The following is a 25812-nucleotide window of genomic DNA, read 5'->3' as shown; positions in this document are numbered from 1 at the left end:
GGTTTTTTTTTTTTGGATCATTTGTCTCTCCCTCTCAAGTCAAAGAGGGAAACTGTCTCCTAATCATACCTGCTGGATGAGGTCAAACATGCAAAGAATTTACACTGAAGGTTTGTCAACAGTACACTGAGATTAACTACGAATAATTGTGACACTTACCTGGATGTTGGTAAATAGGAGGTTTCCAAATATATCCGCACTTACGAGACACGCTTGCCAAAGCAACAGAGACATAAGAAAAACTTGAGCATGACCTAATAATGTCATAAGATCATGCTCCCTAAGGGGATGCTCATGCATGCATGTAGACAGTTACCACCACACATCCAACAACTGTCCAATGTCAAGGACTTGTTTGGGGTCCCCTGGTGTAGGAGGTCCTCATGGACCCTGTTCACTCTGGACTGTTGAGCCCTACTTGACCAAACAAATGGTCTTGAAAGAACGGTCCTCAGCTTTGAGTATGACCACTGTACTCCTACTCAAGGACTCCAGGGACCACTTTATGAATACAGTTAAGTTCAAGCCACCAGACTGGGGAATGAGCAGTAAGGGAATGCACAGTTCAAAATGGTTCCCAGTGCAGAACTTCTCATAGGCCAATCTTCCTCTGAAGAGAATAATGGGCACAAAACAAACTCCTTGTTAGCAAAGGGGAAGCTGGAGACGAGCAGGGCCCCAAAGCTCATCTTTTGGAAAACCTAACTTCCAGAAAATGTGAGAAATGCCTACCTTCCACATGCTTCATATTTTCAACTTGTCCCAGCATAGGCCAGACTTATGTAAAGCTGTCCATCTTAGTAATTCCTACACTGTAACATGGCGACACGTATTAGTGCTCAAAGTGTAAACTATATGGGGAGGTTCTCCCTCCTATTGCTTTGGATGCCATAGTTAAAATACTGAAACAGAGAAGTACTTCACACTACACTCTTCCACAGTCAATACAAGAATGGCTACAGCTCCACCGCTTGTGGTTTCTTGGCCACAAAAATAACTGCTTGTCTTTCTCAGAAATCAAATACAGAAACTTTCCCATGCCGAACATGAAGACTGAAACCCAAACTAAGCAACAGAAAAAAGGCGGGCTCTGAGGACACTAGCTGTGCTGTCTCCTAGTCAGGTACACAACATTATGATTTGCATCAGCAGGGGTGCATACATCCCCAAGCAAACCAGCTAAAGGGGGAAACAGCAAACTGTGGACAGCAGATGAAATCTGAACATTCTACCTACTCCTAATATCAGATTTTATGTTCCCATTGCCATTGTTGGAACAGAAATATAACCACTATGTTTAAGTGTCCATCATTTACTTTCATGACTCTGGGTGCACAATGAAAAAGCAACACACATATTTTACATGAAATGGTATCCTAGGAGTGACTAGATTCATAACGTAAAATCACCAGAGGCTTTCATAGTCCATATCAGCATATGTGGATGCTCTTTCACACCGGAGAGGGTACTCCTTCAGGACGAAAATGCTCACACTAGGTACAGGATAATTCATTGATGACAGGAAAACTACTAACATCACGTGCTTGAAACACATACAGACAAACAAATATATAAGTAGACATAAATATGCAATATTAACATGTCATTAAAAATAACATTAAAAAAGTAGAGCAATTGTGAATATTCTGATTTATCACCATTAAACTCAAAAAGCTTTATATATTCTAGAGAAAAATAGCTCTGTTTTGTGACTAAAATGACCAGTGTTTCAGTTTTGCAAACTGTTTCACAAAAGCTTGCTAGGGTGAAAGTTTCCTGCTGAGGTCTCACGATTTGCATGCATTTTCCAATCTGCATCCCTCCATTTAGTCTTTTGCTACAGTCCTATGTGTGCATTTCTGATTCAAGTTTAGGTAGTTAAGATCAAGCTAGAGAGCCAGCAATTCCTGTGATGTTTTAGGTTAGTGGGGTATACGCAGTTTGATGTCGCTGTACACATCTGTGTCTCAGCTGAGCTCCTCTTCTTGCTTTAGTCTCTTCTGCAGCATTGATCTGACAGCAGTTAGTGGATTGGTTTTAAATGAGGGATCAGATATCACCTGCTGGAATCGGTCTATCTCATCCTCCCTGTACAGAAGAAAGGACAAATTCAGAAAACACTTAAACAATGCACTTAAGACATGAACATAGATACAAGTCTTTCTTTTTACAGAATACACATTCCTGCTGAACATGCAAAAGAGATTCTAAACCAGTAAATGGTGTTCTTAACAATGCATTACCTCTACTGGATGAATGAGAACTGCTCAGAAAGGCAACCAAAACTTAAAAACCCATAATAACCCCCTGACTGCTCATTAGGAACTGGTATTCAATCAGCAACTGATGGTATATGCACATCTACCTGATGAGTTGGTGGAAACATCCCTTCAGTCAGTTTCAGGACTGGCCTTAGGTCAACTGGTGCCCTAGGCAGTCTCCATATTTCCCTCCCCAAACACCACCCTGTATCCCCATCCTGGTCTACTTACACCATCCAGATTACTGGAAAACTGCCCCTGCAAGAGCGGCACCCTAGACGGCCACCTAGATGGCCTATGCCTAAGGCCAGGTATGGTCAGTTTGTCACTCCACAAAGAGTAAGCCTTCAGCATCCCACAATTCATTGGCTACATCTGTTGCCCTAGAACCTAAACACACTTTCATTAAAGGGTAAAGTCCTCCTAAATAAGTTAAGTCTATATTTTTACTGCACAAGGTTAGACTAACCTAGTATTTAAAAAGCTTATAAAAACTTTGCAGACCGTAGGCCCCATTCTAGAAGACCTGCTTTCATTGTAGGTGACTTACTCTGATGTAAGCCTGATTTATAGATAGGCCTTACACTAGAGTAAGTCACTTACACTGACAGCATGTCTTTTGAAACTGTCCCTTTGTGTACATACAGTGGATATAAAAAGTTTACACACCCCTGTTAAAATGCCAGGTTTCTGTGATATAAAAATGAGACCACAATAAATCATTTCTAAACTTTTTCCACTTTTAATGTGACCTACACCCTGTACAATTCAATTGAAAAACAAACAAATCTGTTAGGGGAAAAATATAAAAAATAAAATAAGTACAATAAGCTGGTTGCATAAGTGTGCACACCCTTAAACTAATACTTTGTTGAAGCACCTTTTGATTTAATTACAACATTCAGTCTTCTGGGGTACACACGTGCCATCAATTAAAGAGACTCTGATTAACCCCAAATAAAGTTCAGCTGTCCTAATAGGATTTTCCTGACATGTGCAGAGTTGCCTGCTACAGCAAAAGCCATGGTTTGCAGAGAGCTTACAAAGCATCAAGGGGATCTCATTGTTAAAAGGTATCAAGTCAGGAGAAGGGTACAAAAAAAATGTCCACAGCATTGGCTATACCACGGAACACAGTGAAGACAATCATCAAAAATTGGAGAAAATATGGGACAACAGTGACATTTCAAAGAAATGGATGTCCCTCAAAAATCGATGAAAAGACGACACGAAAACTGGTCAGGGAGGCTGCCAAAAGACCTACAGCAGCACTGAAGGAGCTGCAGGAATTTCTGGCAAGTACTGGTTGTGTACTACATGTGACGACAATCTCCCGTATTCTCCATATGTCTGGGCAATGGGGTAGGGTTGCAAGACAGCAGCCTTTTCTTACACAGAAAAACAAACAGGCCCAGCTAAAATTTGCAAAACAATACATCAAGTCTCCCAAAAACATGTGGGAAAATATGTCATGGTCTGATGAGACCAAGATTGAACTTTTCGGCCACAATTTCAAAAGGTACGTTTGGTGCAAAAACAACACTTCGCATCACCAAAAGAACACCATCCTCATGGTGAAGCATGGTGGTGGCAATATCATGCTTTGTGGTTGCTTTTCTTCAGCTGGAACTGGGGCTTTAGTCAAGGTGGACAGAATTATGAACAGTTCCAAATACCAGTCACTTTTGGCCCAAAACCTTCAGGCTTCTGCTAGAAAGATGAAGAGGAATTTCATCTTTCAACACGACAATGACCCCAAGCATACATCCAAATCAACAAAAGAATGGCTTCACCAGAAGAAAATTAAAGTTTTGGAATGACCCAGCCAGAGCCCATATCTAAATCCAATAGAAAATCTGTGGGTTGACCTGAAGAGGGCTGTGCACAAGAGATGCCCTTACAATCTAACAGATTTGGAGCACTTTTGCAAGGAAGAGTGGGCAAATATTGCCAAGTCAAGATGTTCCATGCTTATAGACTCCTACCTAAGAAGACCGAATACTGTAATTAAATTAAAAGGTGATTCAACAAAGTAGGATGGCACAGTGGTGGCGTTGTCACCTCACAGCAAGAGGTTCTCTGGTTTGATTCTCGGCTGGAGTACCTTCTGTGCAGAGTCTGCATGTCCTCTCAGTGTGGGTTTTCTCTGGGTACTCCGGTTTCTTCCCACGTTACAAAGATATGTACCTAAAGTGTTTCTCCCTGGGCCTCTGCTGAAAATTGACTTAGTTCCAAGTTGGACTTTCCCAGTCAACAAATGTTAAATAAATAAATTAATTAATTTAAGGGTGTGCACACTTATACAACCAGCTTCCTGTATGTTTTTTACTTTTTATATTTTGTCCCCTAACAGTTTGGTTGCTTTTCAATTTAATTATACAGGTTATAGGTTACATTAAAGGTGGGAAAAGTTTTGAAATGATTTATTGTGGTCTCATTTTTTTATATTACAAAAACCTGGCATTTTAACAGGGGTGTGTAAACTTTTTAAATCCACTGTATAACTGTTGTCAGAAATGTTCTATGGTTAATTTCATATTCAAAGAAATTTCACTGCTCAGGATCAGAACTGCACAATTCTGCTTCAAAAGACCAATTTGTATAACCTACAGAATTTCCTACATACTTTGCTGGATATACTTTTTTTTTTAAGAAGGTAACCTGTCTCTGATACACCTATTATATCCCCTATGTGCTGGGAAGAAAAAGTACTCTGCAGTTGCTGGAAAAAAGCACCTCTTAACAAGGGCAACTTATTTACTGTTGCCCATTATGTTTACTGTGGGCCATACTGGAAACAATATTTAAATGATACCATGATTTCTTTGTGGGGAAAGCTTCTTAATCATACATGATGTGCTGATGTCACAACAGCCATTAGTAGCCTGAATGAAGAATGTCCATTACTCCAAGTTGGTTTGCTGCTGTAGTGACAGTGTTAGAACAAAGAGTTGACTTTCGGTCAGAGCACAGTAATACAACTGATGGCACAGTGCTACATACAGAGTGGCTGGCCACCTAACAATGACTGGCTTCTGGACCATAATCTCACAGTGGGAACTCAATATGTTAACCAAAGAGAAATGGCTGCTAGAATGCAAAGGAAAAAACAAACAAACCCTGAAGTGCTTTCTGTACAGCCATTTCTCTTTGGGAAACACATTCTAATAAAAACAGACAAAGAAATTGAACATGAAAATAGTTTAGTTTGATATGAGCTATTCTCTTACATTGTCCCTTGACCATACTTTTTTTGTGACTGAAAGGTTGGTGACTAGAATAATGCAAATAAGCATTGCTAAAAGTTGGTTTCCTATATACACGAGATAAGATATAAAACCATTACCCAGCTCAGCTCTATAGTAATATCTAAGTCATTAACACTTGCTGGATTTAAATACTGTGTACATTTTAAAAGCTGCACAGAGCTATTCAAACCGTTAATAAATGACTGTATTAAATTCAGTGGACAACTCCATAAAATAAATATATCATTCAAGAACCATAAATATAATTTACAATATCTGTAAAAATCCCTATTAAAAATAAATTCTCTTTCCTTGGCAAGGAGCACCACATTTGCATATAGAGGTACATGCCACACCCATGGCTACCTCTTTCACTTGTCTGAAGATTTCTCCTTCAAGATATATAAAATTGTTATCAAATACAACAGACATACAATCCAGAAGTAAATAGATGCCATTGCTTGGTGGCTAGCCACTCTGTATGTAGCACTGTGCCATCAGGTGCATTACTGTTTGTCCCTGTCAACATCCTGGCAACTGAGGATGTATGTCATTATAACTTTAACTTCACTCCTAGTGTTGACATGAGCAAGTGCATTACTGCAGTGACCACCAATCCCCCTCAGCATTGTGCATGCATGCATACTCCTTCACATGCATTGGCAAGAGATATCATCACTGGCTTGGTCGGCCACAGCCTGCATGCTCCCTGCACTGACTTGCTGCTATGGGCAAGCCTCCACTTACCCCATAGCAGCAGTGAGCCACATGGAAACCACCTCCCTTCACCCCAGCATGACTATGTCCAGCCTTCTCTTCTAGTCCATAAGGTACCTAAGCTGCTACTAAACCTGGGATTGCCTGGAGTGTAATCAGGACTTTCTCCCTCTAAATCATGGAGTTCGTCAGCAGCCTGCACCATCTTTACTTCTTTTTTGAATGAAGGAGAAAGACTAGTATTTCTCAACAAATGTGCCTGTTGCTTCTGTCTGTAATTCTTTTTCAGACGGGCTTGTCACTGAGCAAATTCCCCTGTCCAAACAAAAGAGTATGGAGGTGAAGGTAAGAAAAAGCGAGAGAGAGACAGAGACATTCCCAGGGCTCCAGGAAAAAGGAGGGACTGAGGGGGGAATAATACTTCAGAAGTGATCCCAAAATTCAAAAATCCCCTTTTTATGGTGATTTCCTCACACAACTACACTTATGTTATATGACATATAGCAATACATGTGAAGTAAAATGTTTATGTTAATTATAGTGTGATTACTTTTATATGAATGTAAATTTGCCTATTTATATGAACGTAAATTTGCTTGTCACAAGAGATAATTCAACAAAGGTGTTTGGGGAAAAAAAAAAAAAGGGAAGCATCACAAGAGACCACTAAAATCCCACATTAAACTACATGTAACATCAAGTAAAACATATATGAAACTGCGTGGGTAAATAAGACATGAAAATGCCAAAAATCAATCAAAATATAAAAATGTGTTTTATTTCAAATTAAACATGTTAGCTTTATGCTTCTGGACTAATAAATTGGCTTAACGTCAGACTCTTCTGGTGTTTGAGTCAGGTTTCTGACTTAATGAAGTGTTGTTCTGAGATAAATCATAAGAAGAAACCATATGATCTTCCAAAAGCTAGAAAAAAATGCTGATGGTGGCAATCCTTTGGTAGATTCTCAGAGACCAGAGGTACACTTGTTGGGAATCTTTTCCAAGAATATTGTTATCATCAGAGAATAACTCCGAGATTATCACAAGCAGAGAGATTAAAGTCAACATTAACAATATTACTCACTAAATGAAACAAATGGACTGACCATTAAATGCAGTGATGTAACAAAAAGGAAAGGACAGTTTTGTAAATTAACTTACCCTAACTGTAGATGTTCGACTAGATCGCTGTTCCACTAGCCATTATTATATGAGATGTATCCTGATAAGGAAACTGCACATCCAGTCAGTCTATAAAGCTTTAGGCTTCTTCCTCACACACCGTATATTCGCCCTTAATATAAGAGTATGTGCTGATATAAGACAAATGTATGGGTGTGTCAAAACCTAGAGCTTTCTTGCCCAAATAGGGAGGCTGAAGCCTAAAGCTCTAATGAAGTCATATCAGGAAGGTGATAAGGATACTCCACCCAAGCCAGGGAAGGTGCAGAAAATGGGGATGGAGATGTTAACACTACATCTATTCACACATCTACTGACCTATTTAAACATCTACTGTTAATGTAAGTTACCGTACACAACTGTACTATGCTCTTCATTAAATCATTGGTGCAGTGGGGCTACTGCAACCCTTTCTTCCTGAACAGTGGCAATCATCCCACAACTACATGGGATGATTGCCAATAGTCAGGAAGAAAGGGTGGCTAGAGAAGGGCCAGGGGCTAGCATTCTCTGGGGAACACCTCCAGCAAAAGCAGTTCTTGTGCTGGAAACAGCGTCAAGTTAGTAGTGCTTAGTGAAATTGTGAAATGAGAACAAAGTACATGCTTCCAGAAGAGTGCTAGAATCCAACACTTTCCAAAAGACCCCAGAAATGGTCACAGCTCCAGAAGAATGAGCCTTGATATACTGAGGGGAGATTTTTGTTATGGTTTGAGTAGCAAACCTGAATAGCCTGCGACAGCAATGTAGAAATGTCTCATTTAGATACTGGCAGATCTTTTTTATTACCATTATAGGAAACAAACAGCTGGGTAGATTTTCTTAATTCTTTAGTTTTGTCCAAGTAATATCTTAGTTGTCTTTGTATGTCCAGGATATGGAGAATCCTCTCTCACCTGTTTTTTGGTTCAGGGTAGAACACATGGAGATGAACAGGCTGGTTAAAGGTAAATTCTGAAACACTTGGCATTAAGGAAGGGTTGGTTCTAAGACTCACGTTGTCCTTATGAAAGATCAAAAAAGGTCCTGATATAACAACTTCTAATTAGATACTCATCTACCAGAAGTCAGAGCAATAAGCAAAGCAGTCTTGCAAGTTAAACATTTCATTCAGAGAAGAACTAGTTGCAAGTTCAAAAAGAGACAAAGTTAACTTCTCCACAATGAAGTTCAAATCCAAGAAGGAGGCACTCTTTTTTTTCTAGATGGTCTAATATGTAATAATCCTTTTAAACATAGCTTAACGGAATAAAGAAGACTGGGGGGGGGGGGGGGGGATCCAGTGGACAACAAGCAGAAATGGCAAAGAGGTGTACCTTAATTAACGTATACACTAGGCCTGAACTGAGCAATTCACATTGGCACTGGAGAACCGAAGATGGCCCCACTTGTACAGGGTCCTGTTCTCTATTCTAGAGTATCTTTTCCATTTGACTAAGTATAAGTTTTCTAGTTTTCTTGCTTCCTTCAACATCTGCTGCACATCCTGGGAGAAAATATGCATAAATGGAATCCAAACTATCATTCATATAGTCAGACTGAGGTTCTGAATGTTGGGAAGGATTAAGGATCCCTTGTCCTGTGAGCAAGTCCACCCTGTGAGGACATTTTTGGTAATTGACCTTGACCAACTGCATGATAAGGAAGAATCCATGTTATTTGGGCCAAAAGGAGGTCACCATAATAACCTATTGCAAATACTTCTTGATCTTTAAGAGGACTTTGGATATCACAGGAAGGGGAAGAGGCATGAAGGAACAGTCCCATCCAGGGGAATGAGAATGTGCCTATTTTCCAAGCCTCTGTGTAAGGTGTTTCTTGAACAGCTGAGACTCCACTGCCCTATGGGACTTCACCATCATGGGAATATATATGAGAGGTTTTGACAGTTCATTTGTCAAGTACGTGTGCACTCTGGTTGGTCAAATGGGCCAGGTAGTTTAGCACCCAGAAGACAAATATCACTGAAACATAGACACATTTCCCAAACCTGTCCAGAGTTCTGGAATCTCTGTTAGACGGTGAACTCATTCAAGAGTTCCTTTTTATTGACAGCAGACACCACAATGGCATCCACTGCAGCCCACGTATTCTAATGTGCCGTATTCTTTGGGATCACTAACATCTGACCTGTGAGTGCAGAATAATGGCTACAAAGAAATGCAAGTTGCTAAGAGACATTAATGACTTCAAACAGAGCTTTATTTTTTCATGGCCAAAAAACATAAATCTGAAGGGACACAATTGGAACAGACTAACTTGGCTGTAGCTGCTGTAACCTCGACTTTAGTGTCAGACAAATAACTACAATCATGTCACACCTGAGGAATATCTGCATTTGCAGGCTCCATTAACACAACATCCTTTGCAGCAAGTCAATGCAAGAGGATGAAGCAGAGGGTGTGGAAGGCAGAGAGTAAGGAAAAGAAAAAACACCAGGCAAACAAGGAAAATGGCTACACCCAGCATGTCAAAGGATTTCAAGTAGAGATTTTTAATTATTCATCTAAGGAATCACAAATTAGTCTGCTCAAGAAAGGTTTGTCATTTATTCCTTCAAGCAAGGGCAGCACTGTCATGACTATAACACATCGCAAGCTTTTTATAAGGAAAAATCTCATCTAATTTTTCCAAAGGAAGTTCAAGTAAGTACTTTTAAGAAACCAAGCAGTTTAGTACCACAGAGATCACCCTATAACTGAAGCCTTTCTAAAGATGTGTGAAAACATCAGAAACTTATTTTGAAAATGGGACTAATAAATCTCATACACTTTATGATTTGACTCTTGATGAACACATTGTGCTTCAGATGTTAAAAATTATACTAGCATGCTCATTAAATATACCAATAAAGGTGGGGAACTACTTAGTCTCTGTAGAGGTGATTGTCAAGCACATATTTTGAATTTATCAGATGAAACAACCTACAAATTAAGCTTTTCATCAACAAGCTAGTTATGAAGTATGAGTGTAGTATATTTGATTTACAAAGAGTGGTAAGTTGATATCTAACTTCTCTGATTTTTTTTTTGTTAACTGAATTAGCCATTCCACAGTTTTATGGGCTACCTAAAGTTCACAGAGATAAATTATTTCCATTTATGAGGCCTACTGTCTCAAGTCGGGGTTCAACTACTGAACCTGTTACTATTTACTTAGAAAAGATTCTACATGCTCAAAGGGTGATGATTGTGATATTGCATTGAATGACACTAAACATTTTCTTAATGACTCCCTTCAGTGGTATGAAACTTAAAACAAGATTACTTGTTTGTTATGTTAGACGTACATTCCCTATTTGAGTATGCCTAATGTTGAGGGTGTACTGTTTATCAGGGAATTTCCGAAAAAATCATCCTATTTCTGCTTCTATGATTAATTTACACTAACTTTACTAGAATTAGTTTTTGAGTTTAATGCCTTTGTATTTGCATGAAACGACTACTTGCAAAAGAAGAGCATTGTGATGGGCACAGCTTGTGCCCATAGTTATGCTAATTTAGTTCTACTGCACCAGGAAAATGAATGCCTTTTTAATGATAAGAATAAGTATAAGAATTATTTTTTTTTTTACAAGCGTTTTGTAGATGACGTTTTCCTTTTATGGAATAACAAAGGAAATAGTCAAATACAACTTTCATTATATGAAGACTATTTGTAAACAATTACTAGTTGCTTAACATCTGACTTGAATTATTCTAATAATAGAACTAATTTTTGGATCTATGCATAAGTTCTGATAACGGCCATATTGACACTAATGTTTTTAGGAAAGAATGCAAGAAAAAGCTATTTCTACATAGCAGTAGCATGTATCCTTCTCAGGTTTTTAGAAATAAGGTCAAATGTTGATGTATTCCGTAATAACTAGTAACACAAGTTAAATGAATCTCTACATTTGTTAGAAAATTTGTTTTTACACAGATGCTACGACTTTGAACAAGTAACCAGTGAAAGAAAAGATGTCATAAATTTGAGGACAGATAGAAAAGATTTCATATTTTTGGTTCCAAAATTAATATGGTTGTAGCCATAAGGAGTACAGTTAGCTGTTAGGCTAATGTTTTTTATCTCAAGAGAATAAAATGTATGGTTGACGTGAGGTTCCTCTCAACTTTTCCTTAAAATATCCAAGCCCTGAACTAAGTCTGTGAGTGTGGCTGTCAGTCACGGGCAATTGTTTCCATTAGGAGGTCTGAACTTCAGTATTTTAAGATGTAAATAGTTTTGTGTGTTAGTATTAATTTTATAGGTTTTAGGGTGTTCTGGAAGTACTTTTTTTTGTTTGAAGGCTTTCACTAAACCAAAAAGTTTTGTAATATGTGACATGGGTTCAAATGGATATGACAAGACCTGACAAAAGCATTGGTGTATGCATTTAACACAAAAGCTGAAACTACACATTAAAAAAAAGCTGCTACACATAACAGGTTGGAATAATAAGTTATTAACATAATGAAAACAATTTCTATACTACCTTTAAATGGAAATGTTCTCATGGCTATAAACAAAAAAAGAAAGAGTAGTGAACTACATTAAAAAATGTAGAGTGCAAATAGCTATGCTACAGAAGACAAATTTGGGAAGAATTGAGCATGTGAACTTAATAAAGAAAGGTTTTCAGGACGGTTATTCAGTGGAATATCTGTGACAAAGGAAGAGTGGAGTAGTTGTATTAATTGCAAGAAAAGCTCCAACAGTGACAGAGCAGAATAAAAAAGACAATAATGGTAGATTTGCAGTACTAAGGGGCTACTGGCAAGGGAGGAGAATTACACTGGCATGTATTTATATTTCACCTAAAACTGCTATAATAGAGCTTAACAAAATTCTGGGAGAAATAACCAGCTTTCTGCAGGGAACATTACTTACAGGTGGGAACTGGAATTTGATTTACAGCAGTGTGGACTTATCTGGGAGGCCATGAAGGGAAAATATAACCAAAGAGGGTAGATTTTTGAAAAAAAAAATTATGAAAATATTTGGCATGGAAAATGTGAATTCAGTAGCAGGAGTCTAGAGTGAATTTGCGTATTATTCCCGAAGATACAAAAACTGGGCTAGGCTAGACAAAACATATTTCACAAGAACATGTGCATTTAATTGAAAATTTTGATACACATCCAATAACTATTTCAAATCACGCACCAATAATAACTAAAATAAAAATGGAGGGTAAAGAAATAAAAATGACTAATTTTCAAATCACATCATGAAACTAGACAAACAACAGTTTTATGGTTATAGAAATAGTGTTGGAAAGTAAGTCAGGTACAGATGTCATTAATCACAAAGAGATTGCTGAGAGAAAATGGATTATAGAATTAAATGCTGCATATGATTCAGGTCTAAATGATAAAATACCCCTGAAACCTGTGTTGAAACAAGATACCCTACGCCACTAAGTTTAGTCAAGATATGATGTATTTTTATAGCACTATATGTAACTTTAAAGTCATACGTAAATATACATTATTTTTTGAAGTGAGTTTGTTTACATTTTAGTATTATATGTATTTCATTTAAATGTTTAAATGGATGTAATAATGTGACTTGCAAAGCTGTTATAAGGAGAGAGGTGTGTCTATTTTACCTAATTAAATCATATGAAACCTGAAGAAGCTTGAGTGTAAATGCATTTGTTTTTATCTTAACTTTTTATTCACTAGTATTAATTTTACATTTATATTTTTCTCCATTTTAGTGCTAGATCCTGTTGTCAAGCTTGTGAGGGACTGGTTCGACCACGTCTGGTTCCTTTCAAGCCCATAGGGGATAAAGTACATTTCTATAGGTCATAGATGGATTTGCACCAAAAGCCTTGAGAAGCACCGACACCGCTGGTGAAGGGTCATCAGAGGACCAACCTCCCCTTTGTCCAAATAGCTCTCCAAATGAGATATGATTCAGGGAGATCCGGAGGCTCTTCTCCTCCATCTAGGTCTGTATCTTCGGTTAAGGACTCCTGACAGGAATCTGAACACCTCCTCTTGCATTTGTGCCTCCTATGCTCCTCTGCGAGGGGGGATACTGGGGACAGTCAGAATCAGCATGGAAAACAACAACTTGGGTTGGCTTGAGGCTGGTTGGTGCCAGTTGTCCCAAAGTATGAAGATATGGCACTGAAGTTCAGAAACTGTGAGGGGTCTGGGCTAGAACTGAGGGAGTGCAGGTCACCTTACTCTGTTGAGTGGTAGAGGATCTTCTCCAATGCCGAAGCTGAGGCTGGTCACAAAGAAGGTCTTCTAAGATCCAAAGACCATGAAGGAAGTCCTCCCTAGGACACCATCCTGCTAAGATCTGAAGTGGAAGCTAGTATAGAGCTGTCAAAAACCAAAGCCCCAAGAGGTACAGAAGACTCTGAGAACTTCTCGGTTGACTACGACCCTGAGGCCTCCACACTGACCCCTTGGCTTTAGAACCCATCTGGCTTAAAAGTGATCAGAGAAATTGTCAAGTTGCTGGTTTCAGCAAAGGGGGGGCTACACGAACAACACAGAGACGCAAAGTCGCCAAAATCCAACAAGTGGACCAGAGAAGCAAAATGAACACAATGGGTGTGCAAAGGCAAGGTCTTACCACCCCTGCAGAGGGAGGAGAGTAGCGAACACCAGCTGTATCTGGGCCTTCAAAAAGGTCCTCATCATCTTATCCAAACCTGCTTCGGATAAAATTCTATAAAAATACACTGACCTAAAGGAAGTGGCTGCCAAGGGCAATCGGAGACAGCCGTCAGCTTAAGGGAAGAACAAATATCAAAATCTCCTTCAAGATGGACACAGAACAAACACTATACACACTTGTGATGTGGATCATGCAGCAGAATCTTATGGTCACAGGCCACATACTTAAAATCTTTAAGCCTTATCCACCATGTTGAAAAACACATTACAGATAAAGGAGGGCAAACCCTCACCACATAACTCAACAGATCAACCACATTATACAAGGACAAAAGTCCCAATCCAGTACCCAAAGAACACAAAGATTGCTATGACTAGAAGCTTAATACTACTAACCCAAACTTACCCTAGTGATTTTTTTTACTCTACAAAAATTACCTGAATGGGTAGCAAAAGACAGGCAGAAACTAAATGACAAAGTTGTCAAAAATACTTTCAAAACATAGGAAAAGAATAATTTATCTGTGAAAAGGAGCTCAGCCCTAGTGAATGCATCTGTTAAGTGCAAAAAACACGATCTAGGGGCAGTAAGATTGGTGGTGCTTTATGGAGAAGGAAGGAGCTTGAGTCTTTGAGATGAAGTTTGCTTGCTGGCCTTGGATCTGTTCAGATCCAATATACTGAATGTGGTGAGGCAGAAGGAAAAGAATATTGGGTCAAAGCTGTTTTAGTTGTCTGCAGAGACTGGAAGAAAACAGTGGCCTCTGGGTGTAGCATCCACTCATGAGAGTCCATCCTAGATCTGCTCCAAGAATCTGGTACTATTTTCTGCTTTGATGGAATGTATTTTGCTTGTAGAATGAAAGTGTGCTAAACTGACAAATCCCAGACAATCATGGTTAGTCTGAAAAGAGGACAGGATCTCTTCCCTCCCACCCACCACTTAGGTATCACATCACTAGGGTGTTTTTTTTTCAAACACCTTTATTGAATTATCACTTGTGACATAGGCAAATTTACATTCATATAAAAGTAATCAAACTATATTAACATAAAAATTATACTTCAAATATACTATTATACATCATTTAGCCAAAGCAATATTACATAAATTATTCAATTTCTGCCTTTTTTTATCATCTTTATTAAACCATTAATTACTACATAGGCAATCATACATTTGTATAAATGAAAACAAACCACACCAACACTTTCCTAGTCGGAAGCATTTTACATCACATACCATACCGACACACCCCCAGTTGCAAACATTATGCATCACTTATAATCTAACAATCATTCTCACTCAAACATTACATAGCGCATTTAAGTCCTACTGCCTTTTAGACCTCATTCCTCCCTTGTATGTACTGTTCCCACAATTCCAATTTTTTCATATGTAGTTTACTCCTACCCTTTTCTAAAGGTCTCAATTCCAGTTCTTTTATCTCTGTTACTATAGTTGGTTTAGATTTTGATTTCCATTTTTTAGTAATTGCTTTTTTGGCAGCCAGCATTATTAGACGTAACAAAGCTTTACAATGTCTAGGCAATTCCGATTCTGTATCATAGCTTAGAAAAATCATCTCCCTTGTCAGACCAATCTGCCCACTCAGCATCACCAACAGTGCATCCCGCAGGGAATCCTTAAAGTCTGCCAACACACCGCAATCCCAGAAAATATGTTCCCAGTTACCTCTGTCCTCCTCTTCACACATCCAACATTTACTGTCAGCCTGAGGAAAAATTCTCTGGAGTCTACTTGGAGTATAGAAATATCTATGTAAACATTTCCAGGCAAAAATCCTAAATCTTTGAGATTTTGCTGCATATTTGGGAGGCATACATATATCCTCCCATTATTTATTTGTGAATTGCTTATCCATTCTCTCTTCCCAATCCTTTCTAACCTCCTCTGACTGATTATCATGTAATATTTTATATGCTCTACTAATTATTTCTTTTTTAATGGCATCTTCTGTTCTAGATTCTATTAAAAACTCTTATCAGTGCTGGTCTTTCATTTAGGACCCCCCATTTCTTTCTCTTTGCCTACGCTCTGACATCAATCCCTGATAGGGAAGGCAATCTATAATCTGCAGTCCAAATACATTCTTGGCGTCTTCCCATTTTATCATCTTTCCCTCTCTAGTTATTTGCTCCCAATACCTTGGTTTCTTTGCCAGTTTTCTCCAATAAATTCTGGCCCCCCTCTTGCCTATTGTCTGTATCCCTAACTGCAGTCACCCCTATCTACAGAATCTCCTTTCTACATTCCCGTGTTTGTTTAGTTCTTAGAATACTTTCTGTTACATTATGGATATAATATTCTGCATGATTATTCTCCTTAAAGGCCTGCATCTAAAAACCCAGTCTCCCCTTGTTTCTTGAGCTTCCCCCAGTGTTCCGTCATCATCCCTTTCCACTTTGAATTACAGTTTTCTGCTTGTACTATGTATAGGAGTCTTAGCTGTGTAGCTCTGACACAACCCTTCAAATTGGGTAATCCCAATCCACCCTGTTCTAATGGAAAAATCAGCTTATCTCACTTGACTCTTGCCATCTTCTCCTCACAGATAAAGTTCTTCAGTTATTTATTAATTGCTACCCACAACTTCTCCTCTGGTTGATAAAAATATGCCTGACCTGTGTATAAGACTAAAGGGACTAAAAACATTTTAACTACTTGTATCTTACTACCCATATTCATATAAAAAAGTTTCCATTTTCTCAGTTTTTGTATTTTTTGCTTAGCCTCTTTCCACATATCCTTAGCTGCCACACTAGCATCACTTTAATGCATATTCCTAAATATTTCATTTTACCATGTCCCCATAAATATGGGTATACCTGAACCAGTTACATCACTATGGTGTCTAAAATCACCAACAGTGGTCCAGTGTCAACAGTTAATTTAGAGGTTTTAACAGGGCCATATTTTCCTTAAGATTTGTGTGTTTGCATCTGAAATGATACTCCCAAAGGGTCTATATTACATCATCGAAAATTCAGTTCAGAGAACTGCATTTTCAGTGCACTTACATCGAACATGCCATTCGTCAAATTGTTCATACTGAGACTGCGATACAGTGAAGATCGGAAAATTTGCCCTTTCCTCACTGTAGTGTGCTCTAGGAGTTGATATATATAATTAGTGGGAGGTGTGGGGGCTGCAGCCCACCACAAGAGAGGAATTTGATGAATGGCATTTCCAATGAAATGCCATTTGCTGAAGTGGGTTTTCGGTGATTTAATATAGACTCACTCCCAAACTCCCTGCCTCCTTGAGACACTGCCCCCCAACCCAAGCAAAGTCTGAGCTGTCTGTGGTGACTAACTGACACAAAACAGTTGTAATAATGGGAAATTTTGAATTTACAATAGCTTGACTGGCCCACCAACTGAATTTTTTCTTTATAAAATTGAAAAGAGGAATTGGAATAACAGGATGCAGATATTAGGCTGTGATCAATGTGGCTTCCTCAAAGGGAGCCATGAGAAAGGATGAGGTCATAAAGCTTTAAATTTTCACAAATTCCCCTTGTTGACTATGTGCTTAGATGGGAAAGACTTAGAAAGTAGTGATGGTAAGAAAGCATTTTCTCTGGGAGTAGAAAGACTGTCATTAGAAATGTGCCCAGAAGACAACCTAGGACGGCTGTCCTATGAGTGGGAATCAAGGATAACTTTTTCAGAGTTAGTTTGAGAAATAGTTGCTGAACAGATGCCAGAGTGTTTTAACTAAAGAATGCTGAGATGAAGCAATCAACCAGGTAGGGGTATATGTGAATGCCTTGCCATTTGCAAAATGCTATGACTGGGACAAAGCCACCTGGTGACAGACCAAGGCTAATGATGTAAACTGAAAATGCAATCACAAGTCAAAGACTCTCAGGAATCTGTGCTTTTTGTGAACTGGAATGTGTACACAGGCATCTTTGAAGTTGAGAGTGATGAGGAATGCTCTGGATGACAGGATGGGAAAAAAGTTTGCAATGTCAGCAAAGATCTAAAATGGGCCTTCAAGTGCCTTCCGTTCTGGGGACCAAAACATTCTTGAGTAGAAACCTCTTCCTTGTTGTGAAGTGGGAACTGTCTGTATTACCCAAAGAGATAGAAGGTATGAAATAATGAGACAAAAGGTACATCTGGTTCCATGGAAGGAGAGGGACAGGGATCCCAGATTAAATTGGAGGAGATAGCCCAATGAAGCTTTTAAACATACTGCATGTTTAGCTCCCCCCTAGAAACTGAAGTTATTGATTTCCAAAGTGGAAGATGGCAGGAAAATACCTGCAATCTTGGAAAAAAGGCTGTGGTTGGAGGAGTTATGAGAGGATGACTGTCATAGAACTTTCTTTCGAAAGGCGGGTCCTTATGAACATTTTTTTATTTCTTCTTATATTACTACTTGGACAATTTTTGCTAATTAGATTTAAAGTGTTTTTGAAAGAATGGGTCTGGGCTGGATGCACAATTTCTTTGCTATTTGTCTTCCATTCCAAAATAGTTATTCAATCCCCTACATTAAATTCCACCCCTCTTCTAGCTTTGTAAGTAACTCAGTCAAAGAGTTTCCATATAATAAATGTTGATCAAGAGGGGTATTAAAAAGCTGAGCTTTCACATCTCCTGAGAAGTTCTGTAGTCTCACCCAGACATTCCTACAAACCACTTCCAGTAGTAGCAGATCTGGACTTGATTGGCCCACCAACTGAGTTGTTTCTTTATAAAACTGAGAACAACAATTGGAATGGATAACGGGATGCAGATGATGGGTCAGGATCGATTTGAGGAACCACTGAAGACAGTGTGAGGAACATCATTAGAACACAGAGTGCATGGGAACTTGGGAAGTAGAGTTAACATTTTCAAGCAGATTAGAATTAACCTCGGAGTTAGGTAGTTAGCCACAGACTGTTGCATATAAACAAAATTGAAAAAAAGGTATTTTGATGTGTGTACTTAGCAATATGTTGCCCTAAATGTCAAAATGGAAGGCAAATATATATTTTTGCCAAACCTTTCAAAGGCATGATATCCTTGTAATTTGGGATAGCACTGGTCAAAAAAGGATTTACTGATTCTGTCTTTCTCTAAAGAAGTAATGGCAGGGTTTGGTTCAGGATTCCTCAAGAGGAAACATGTAGGAAAATCTGGAGAAACTGATGCTGCAGTGATGGCATTGTCTAAAGGACACAAAACTGGTGGGATGACGACAGGCTTAGGTAAGCCCATGCCAAGGAGTTCTTAAGATGTATTTTGAAAGACAACTACTTTCTTTCCCGCTTAAATGTTTTTCATTTTGGAGATGGCATCTCCAAAACACATTTCCTCATTTGATGGCTCTGAGGATCAGATTCTAACCTGCAAGTCATTGGGGAAGAGATCTGTTAGGTTTAGTCCAATCCTTTATGATCAGAATCCGAAAGGGCTTCCTCTTCTAAGGAAGGAGGAGCTCTCCTTTCAACTAGAGTGGACAAAGAAAAAGTTGGAAAGGAAAGTTAAAGGGACTGGATGTGGCTTTAAACAAGCCCTGTCCAAAATTTTAAATAAATTCTCCTGAGACCTTTTTTGAGCAGATGGAATGGAATGAGATAAGCGCTTTGTGTTGTGTGTGCCCTTTTTTGGGGTCTCAAGACATATAATCTTTGGTGAAGAATCCATAGGCTGGACTTCCACAAACAACCCACCAACATCTCTCACCAGTACTTGCTGTGTGCCTCTCAGACATGCTGAAACATGGTTCTCCCTTCCTATCAAATTCTGCCTGATAAACAGTCTAAAGGGACATGTGATGTTCCTGGACCATACTGGTTTCCAAGAGGGCCCAACAAAAGCAGACTAGCAGTCTGAGAACTGTAGAAGCTCCTTAGCAAAGTTGTCCTTCTTGGACCACAGAAAAAAGGCAGACATCTGGGATTAGTCACTCATCACTTTAGTCAACTTTTTTTATTGTTTGGATGAGGGGACAGGTCCACTGCTGCAGAAAAGGACAACATGGTCACTTGTGCAAAATCTCTCAGAAGTTTATTCTCTAGGAAAATTATGAGGGGATTAAGCCTATTTCTAACAGTTTCTGAAGTAAAGACAGACAAATTGGACAGAACCTTACATCCTGTTCCTCACCTAGGCAAAAAAAAAAAAAACACACGTCTTTTACATAGAATTTCCCTACCACAAGAACAACTGCCTTTTCTGATAGACATCTGATAGTTATTCAAATTTCTCTAAATAAGAAAATTCACCAATAAGGTACTTATTCGCCTGGTGTCAAGCTAACTGCTTGTACTAAATGCTGTTAAACTGATGAAAGTCTACATAAGCATAGCAACAGCAAGAAAGGTCTGAATTTTGATGTGCCTGTACATCCCTCTTCCTCTTATACCAGCAAACACTCTCACCCTAAAAGTAAATGTACAGTACTCAAGGAAAGAGCCTGAAATTTTGTAGACTGGCTGGATATCTGGTATCCTTGGTGGGAAGTGTCTCACATAGTTATGGCTATTGCAACAGTGACCTAATGAATATTTAAGGATAGAGCAGGCCACCTTCCTTTTTCTAGTTGGCATCTTAATGACACCTCCAGCATAGTGATGAGACTAGTCCTGTTCTGTTGATGCCTGAAGCCGTTGGTTTGGTTAGATGGACAGACATCTGCCAGTGTCTAAATTGCCCTTATGGTAAATCACACTGCAGCAATAATTGCTATGGTGAACACCTATCTATTATGTACTCACTTGGTACATGACATTTTTTATCTACTGCACTTAAAATTCCTTTTACAATTTACCAGAAGGAATCATAGGAAATTCAAGGCAACTGAGTTTTGTGATCATTTATGTCTTACAGTACCCACCTTTAAGATCATACCTCCTCAACCACGAAAACTAATCTAGTCAAGTTTGGCATGGATTTAGGAATATCTACCTAATCATCCAAGCCCCATATGAAGATAGTGCAAAACACTGCTTAACTTGTAGGGAAGTCTATTCCAGAGTTGGGAGAGGCACTGTGCTATGAATGTCTCTCTCTCTGCACTATGTTTATTTATTTGTTGGCAAAAATGTAAAGCCATGGTTCTGGTATTTGTAGAATTATTAAGTGCAAACACAACTCATCTCCAAATGAGCCTAGGAAAGTAAACAGCATGAATCAGATGATGAACTAAAATAAAAAAAAAAATGCAGTGCTAAATGAGAGAGACATTACATACCTAAGCAACAGAAGCCTGGCTCCACCACGCACAAGGATAAAGCCCTAGCTACCAACCAGCCAACCTAAGTCTGATTAGCAGTTTGGGCACTGGAAGAGTCAGGAAGGGGAGGATGGGAGTGACAGGTTGATGCTGGCTTGCCTTTGTTACAGGGGTGGGGGGGTGGTCAGACTCATTCCAAAGCAGACACGTATTGAGGAAAGGTACCTTACATGCAGCAATAATCTGGATGTGGATATGTGCTTGGTCCCTAGCAAGCTGCATACAAAGTAGCCTTAATTTATTAACATCTATGTGGTGTGATGTGTCACACCTCTAGCAGCCTACACACATCCTTTCATTCCAGAGCATTTTCTAGAACTTAGTTTAAATAGCATACGATAAACAAATGCAAATATTTTGTGAACAAAAGAAGCTATTAAAACTATACAAATAATGTTATCAGTAAGAAGTATTCTTTACAGTGATGCTAGATGGTGCAGTCATAGTATTTTCATAAATAGTATAATAAATTATAATACAGACATAGCCATAATTTTATACACACACACACACATATATATATATATATATATATATATATATATATATATATATATATATTTTTTTTTTTTTGCTAAACTTTTACAAATAAATTATCCTATCTTGGAAACTGTGCAACATAGACATATGCTTTTGTTAGCCGGCCATAAGCTTTTACAGGACAGCTAGAACTTCCACTCTGAAAGCATGATTGAGATATTTACATTAATATGAAAAACAGAATATCTCTCAACCTCTTAGAGCAGGAAATCTGGAAAAAAAACATACATAAAAGTGGGACAGAGGCCCAAAAATAGGGTATTGCTCTTACAAAGGTGATTTAGACGTGAAGAGAGTGTCTGACAGAGTGATGTTTATGAAGCTCGAAGTTGATGGTGTAATGATGAATGTTGTTAGTGCATATGCTCCACAAGTTGGGTGTGCGATGGATGAGAAAGAGAAATTTTGGAGTGAGTTGGATGAAGTTGTGGTGAGTGTACCCAAGGGTGAGAGACTAGTGATTGGAGCGGACTTTAATGGGCATGTTGGTGAAGTGAACAGAGGGGATGAGGAAGTGATGGGTAGGTATGGTGTTAAGGAGAGGAATGCAGAAGGTCAGATGATTGTGGATTTTGCGAAAAGGATGGCCATGGCTGTGGTGAATACATATTTTAAGAAGAGGGAGGAGCATAGGGTGACGTACAAGAGTGGAGGAAGATGCACACAGGTGGATTATATCCTATGTAGGTGGGCCAGTCTGAAGGAGCTTGGAGACTGTAAAGTGGTGGCAGGGGAAAGTGTAGTTAAGCAGCATAGAATGGTGGTCTGTAGGATGGCGTTGGTGATCAAGAAGAGGAGGAGGAGTGTGAAAGCTGTGCCAAGGATTAAATGGTGGAAGTTAAAAAAGGGTGATTGTGAAGTGGAGTTTAGGGAAGAGTTAAGACAGGCACTGGGAGGCAGTGGAGAGTTACCGAATAGCTGGGTAACTACAGCAGAACTAGTAAGGGAGGCTGCTAGAAAGGTGCTTGGTGTGACATCTGGACAGAGGAAGGAGGACAAGGAGACCTGGTGGTGGAATGAGGAAGTACAGGAGAGTGTACAGAGAAAGAGGCTGGCGAAGAAGAAGTGGGATTGTCAAAGAGATGAAGAAAGTAGACATGAGTATAAGGAGATGAGGCGCATGGCAAAGAGAGAGGTGGTGAAAGCTAAGGATAAGGCGTATGGAGAGTTGCATGAGAGACTGGACACTAAAGAGGGAGAAAAGGACCTGTACCGATTGGCTAGACAGAGGGGCAGAGCTGGGAAAGATGTGCAGCAAGTAAGGGTGATAAAGGATAGTGAGGGAAAGGTACTCACAAGAGAGGATAGTGTGTTGAGTAGATGGAAAGAGTATTTTGAGAGGCTGATGAATGAAGAGAATGAGAGAGAGAGAAGGTTGGATGATGTGGGGATAGTGAATCAGGAAGTGAAACAGATTAGCAAGGAGGAAGTAAGGACAGCTATGAAGAGGATGAAGAATGGAAAGGCTGTTGGCCCAGATGACATCCCAATGGAAGCATGGAGGTGCTTAGGAGAAATGGCAGTGGAATTTTTAACGGAAAGTCAGAGGATGCCTGAGGAGTGGAGAAAAAGTGTTTTGGTACCTATCTTTAAGAATAAGGGTGATGTACAGAGCTGCAGTAACTACAGAGGGATAAAATTGACCAGTCACAGCTTGAAGTTATGGGAAAGAGTAGTAGAAGCTAGGTTAAGAAGGGAGGTGATGATTAGTGATCAGCAGTATGGTTTCATGCCAGGCAAGAGCACTACAGATGCAATGTTTGCTCTGAGAGTGTTATTGGAGAAATACAGAGAAGGTCAGAAGGAGTTGCATTGTGTCTTTGTAGACTTGGAGAAAGCATATGACAGGGTGCCTAGAGAAGAATTGTGGTATTGTATGAGGAAGTAGGGAGTGGCAGAGAAGTATGTAACAGTGGTACAGGATATGTACGAGGGTAGTGTGACAGTGGTGAGGACTGCAGTGGGAGTGACAGATCCATTTAAGGTGGAGGTGGGATTACATCAAGGATTAGCTCTGAGTCCTTTCTTATTTGCAGTGGTGATGGAAAGGTTGACAGATGAGATCAGACAGGAGGCCCCGTGGACTATGATGTTTGCAGATGACATTGTGATCTGTAGTGAGAGTAGGAATCAGGTTGAGGAGACTCCGGAGAGGTGGAGATATGCTCTAGAGAGAAGAGGAATGAAGGTCAGCAGGGCTAAGACAGAATATATGTGTGTAAATGAGAGGGAGGGTAGAGGAATGGTGAGGATGCAGGGAGTAGAGTTGGTAAAGGTGGACGAGTTTAAGTACTTGGGATCAACAGTTCAGAGTAATGGGGAATGTGGAAGAGAGGTGAAGAAGAGAGTACAGGCAGGGTGGAATGGGTGGAGAAGAGTGTCAGGAGTGATTTGTGACAGACTGGTACCAGTAAGAGTAAAAGGGAAGGTCTACAAGAGGGTAGTGAGACCAGCTATGTTATATGGTTTGGAGACAGTGGCATTGACAAAAAGGCAGGAGTCAGAGCTGGATGTGGCAGAGTTAAAGATGTTAAGATTTGCATTCGGTGTGACTAGGATGGATAGGATTAGGAATCAGTATATTAGAGGGTCAGCTCATGTTGGACAGTTTGGAGACAAAGCAAGACAGACGAGATTGCGTTGGTTTGGACATGTGCTGAGGAGGGATGATGGGTGTATTGGGAAAAAGATGCTAAGGATGGAGCTGCCAGGTAAGAGGAAAAGAGGAAGGCCTAAGATAAGGTTTATGGACGTGGTGAGAGAGGACATGCAGGCGGTTGGTGTGACAGAGCAAGATGCAGAGGATAGGAAGAAATGGAAAGAGATGATCCACTGTGGTGACCCCTAATGGGAAAAGCCGAAAGATGATGATGATGATGATGATGATGATGCTCTTACAAAGGTGATGAAATAACAGGTTTTGCATTTGATCAAAGTTTCTGAAGGGTATGAATTCTGAAACTCAAATATCTGCCATTATTTTCTAACTTTACTCTTTAAAAATGTGCCACTAATTTACCATAAAACCACAATTTTATGAAAAAGGGCCAAAATCTAAGGAGAAAATCTGTACAGTTGAGAGGTATGATTATTGAAAATATATGTATAACTGTATAATTATCAATATAAATAAAACTGAATATCTCTCAAGATGTACTTACAGTGCAAATATCAATGACAGTTTTTTTCTACAACATCCAAGGTTTCACCTGATACCATGCAATAATTTGTAAGTCAGATGTTTTTTTGGAGTATTAAGTACATATGGAAATAAGTTTTTTTTTTTTTTTTACATATGGAAATATTGCTTATTATCATAATTTCAAACTAGCAACATCAACAGTATAACATATTATAAAAGGACACTGACAATTTTCCTGTGCCCCAACATGGCATTACATAAAACATCCTTCAACAGTATGAAACTCTCTCAGTTATGAAAATATGAAGATAAATATGAGTAAGTCACAAAAAGTGATTAAATTCTCTACTGCAGGACATTATACATTAACAATCTTAGTGAATTTTGTTAGTAAGTCCTTGCCCTTTCTAATATTGTTTATTATTCACTGGCAAGTAGCTTAGCTAAAGAGGCTGGAGTCAATAATGGTTAGGATGCCATAAGACGCTATGGGTGTTAACTGAAATTACACAAAAAGGACATTTTAGGCCTGAATGAGTTAATAAGGCATGTGTGGGAACATGCACAATCTCAGGAGAAAGCACTGTATGGCCTTTCATCTGCAAGCACATATGCAGCCTCCAATGGGAGAGGTTTGGGCAATATACAATAAAAAATGCTAATGACTGCCTGGATGTCACTCTTCTGCAACTGGCGACTGCCCTACCAGGGAAGGTTGAATTCATTTAACTGCAAAACGGCTGATGGCTGGCAGGCACAGGGAGAAAAAGATTAAAAAATAAAGAAACCATTAAGAATTATAGCCAGTCAACAAACTTCAACACTGAGCAAAAATATTA

At 39.1% G+C, this 25812-nt stretch overlaps 1 protein-coding gene across 6 annotated transcripts in view; it reads right to left on the bottom strand.

The window, feature by feature from the left end:
* Positions 1-1296: 1296 nt before the first annotated feature.
* SLX9 (SLX9 ribosome biogenesis factor) overlaps positions 1297-25812 on the bottom strand; it is a 631512-nt gene continuing 606996 nt past the window's right edge. For all 6 annotated transcript variants that reach the window (XM_044075977.1, XM_044075980.1, XM_044075979.1 and 3 more), the window contains one exon: positions 1297-2088. In XM_044075977.1, coding sequence (XP_043931912.1) covers positions 1968-2088 — 121 coding nt within the window. In that variant the 3' untranslated portion in view covers positions 1297-1967. The remainder of the gene's footprint in view (positions 2089-25812) is intronic.

The sequence above is a fragment of the Protopterus annectens genome, chromosome 6.part1 (genome assembly GCF_019279795.1).
Source record: "Protopterus annectens isolate FY-2018-M chromosome 6.part1, PAN1.0, whole genome shotgun sequence".
In the NCBI taxonomy this organism is placed as follows: domain Eukaryota; kingdom Metazoa; phylum Chordata; order Ceratodontiformes; family Protopteridae; genus Protopterus; species Protopterus annectens.
The sequence above is the reverse complement of the archived record's forward strand: the minus strand, read 5'-3'. Positions and strand labels throughout refer to the sequence as shown.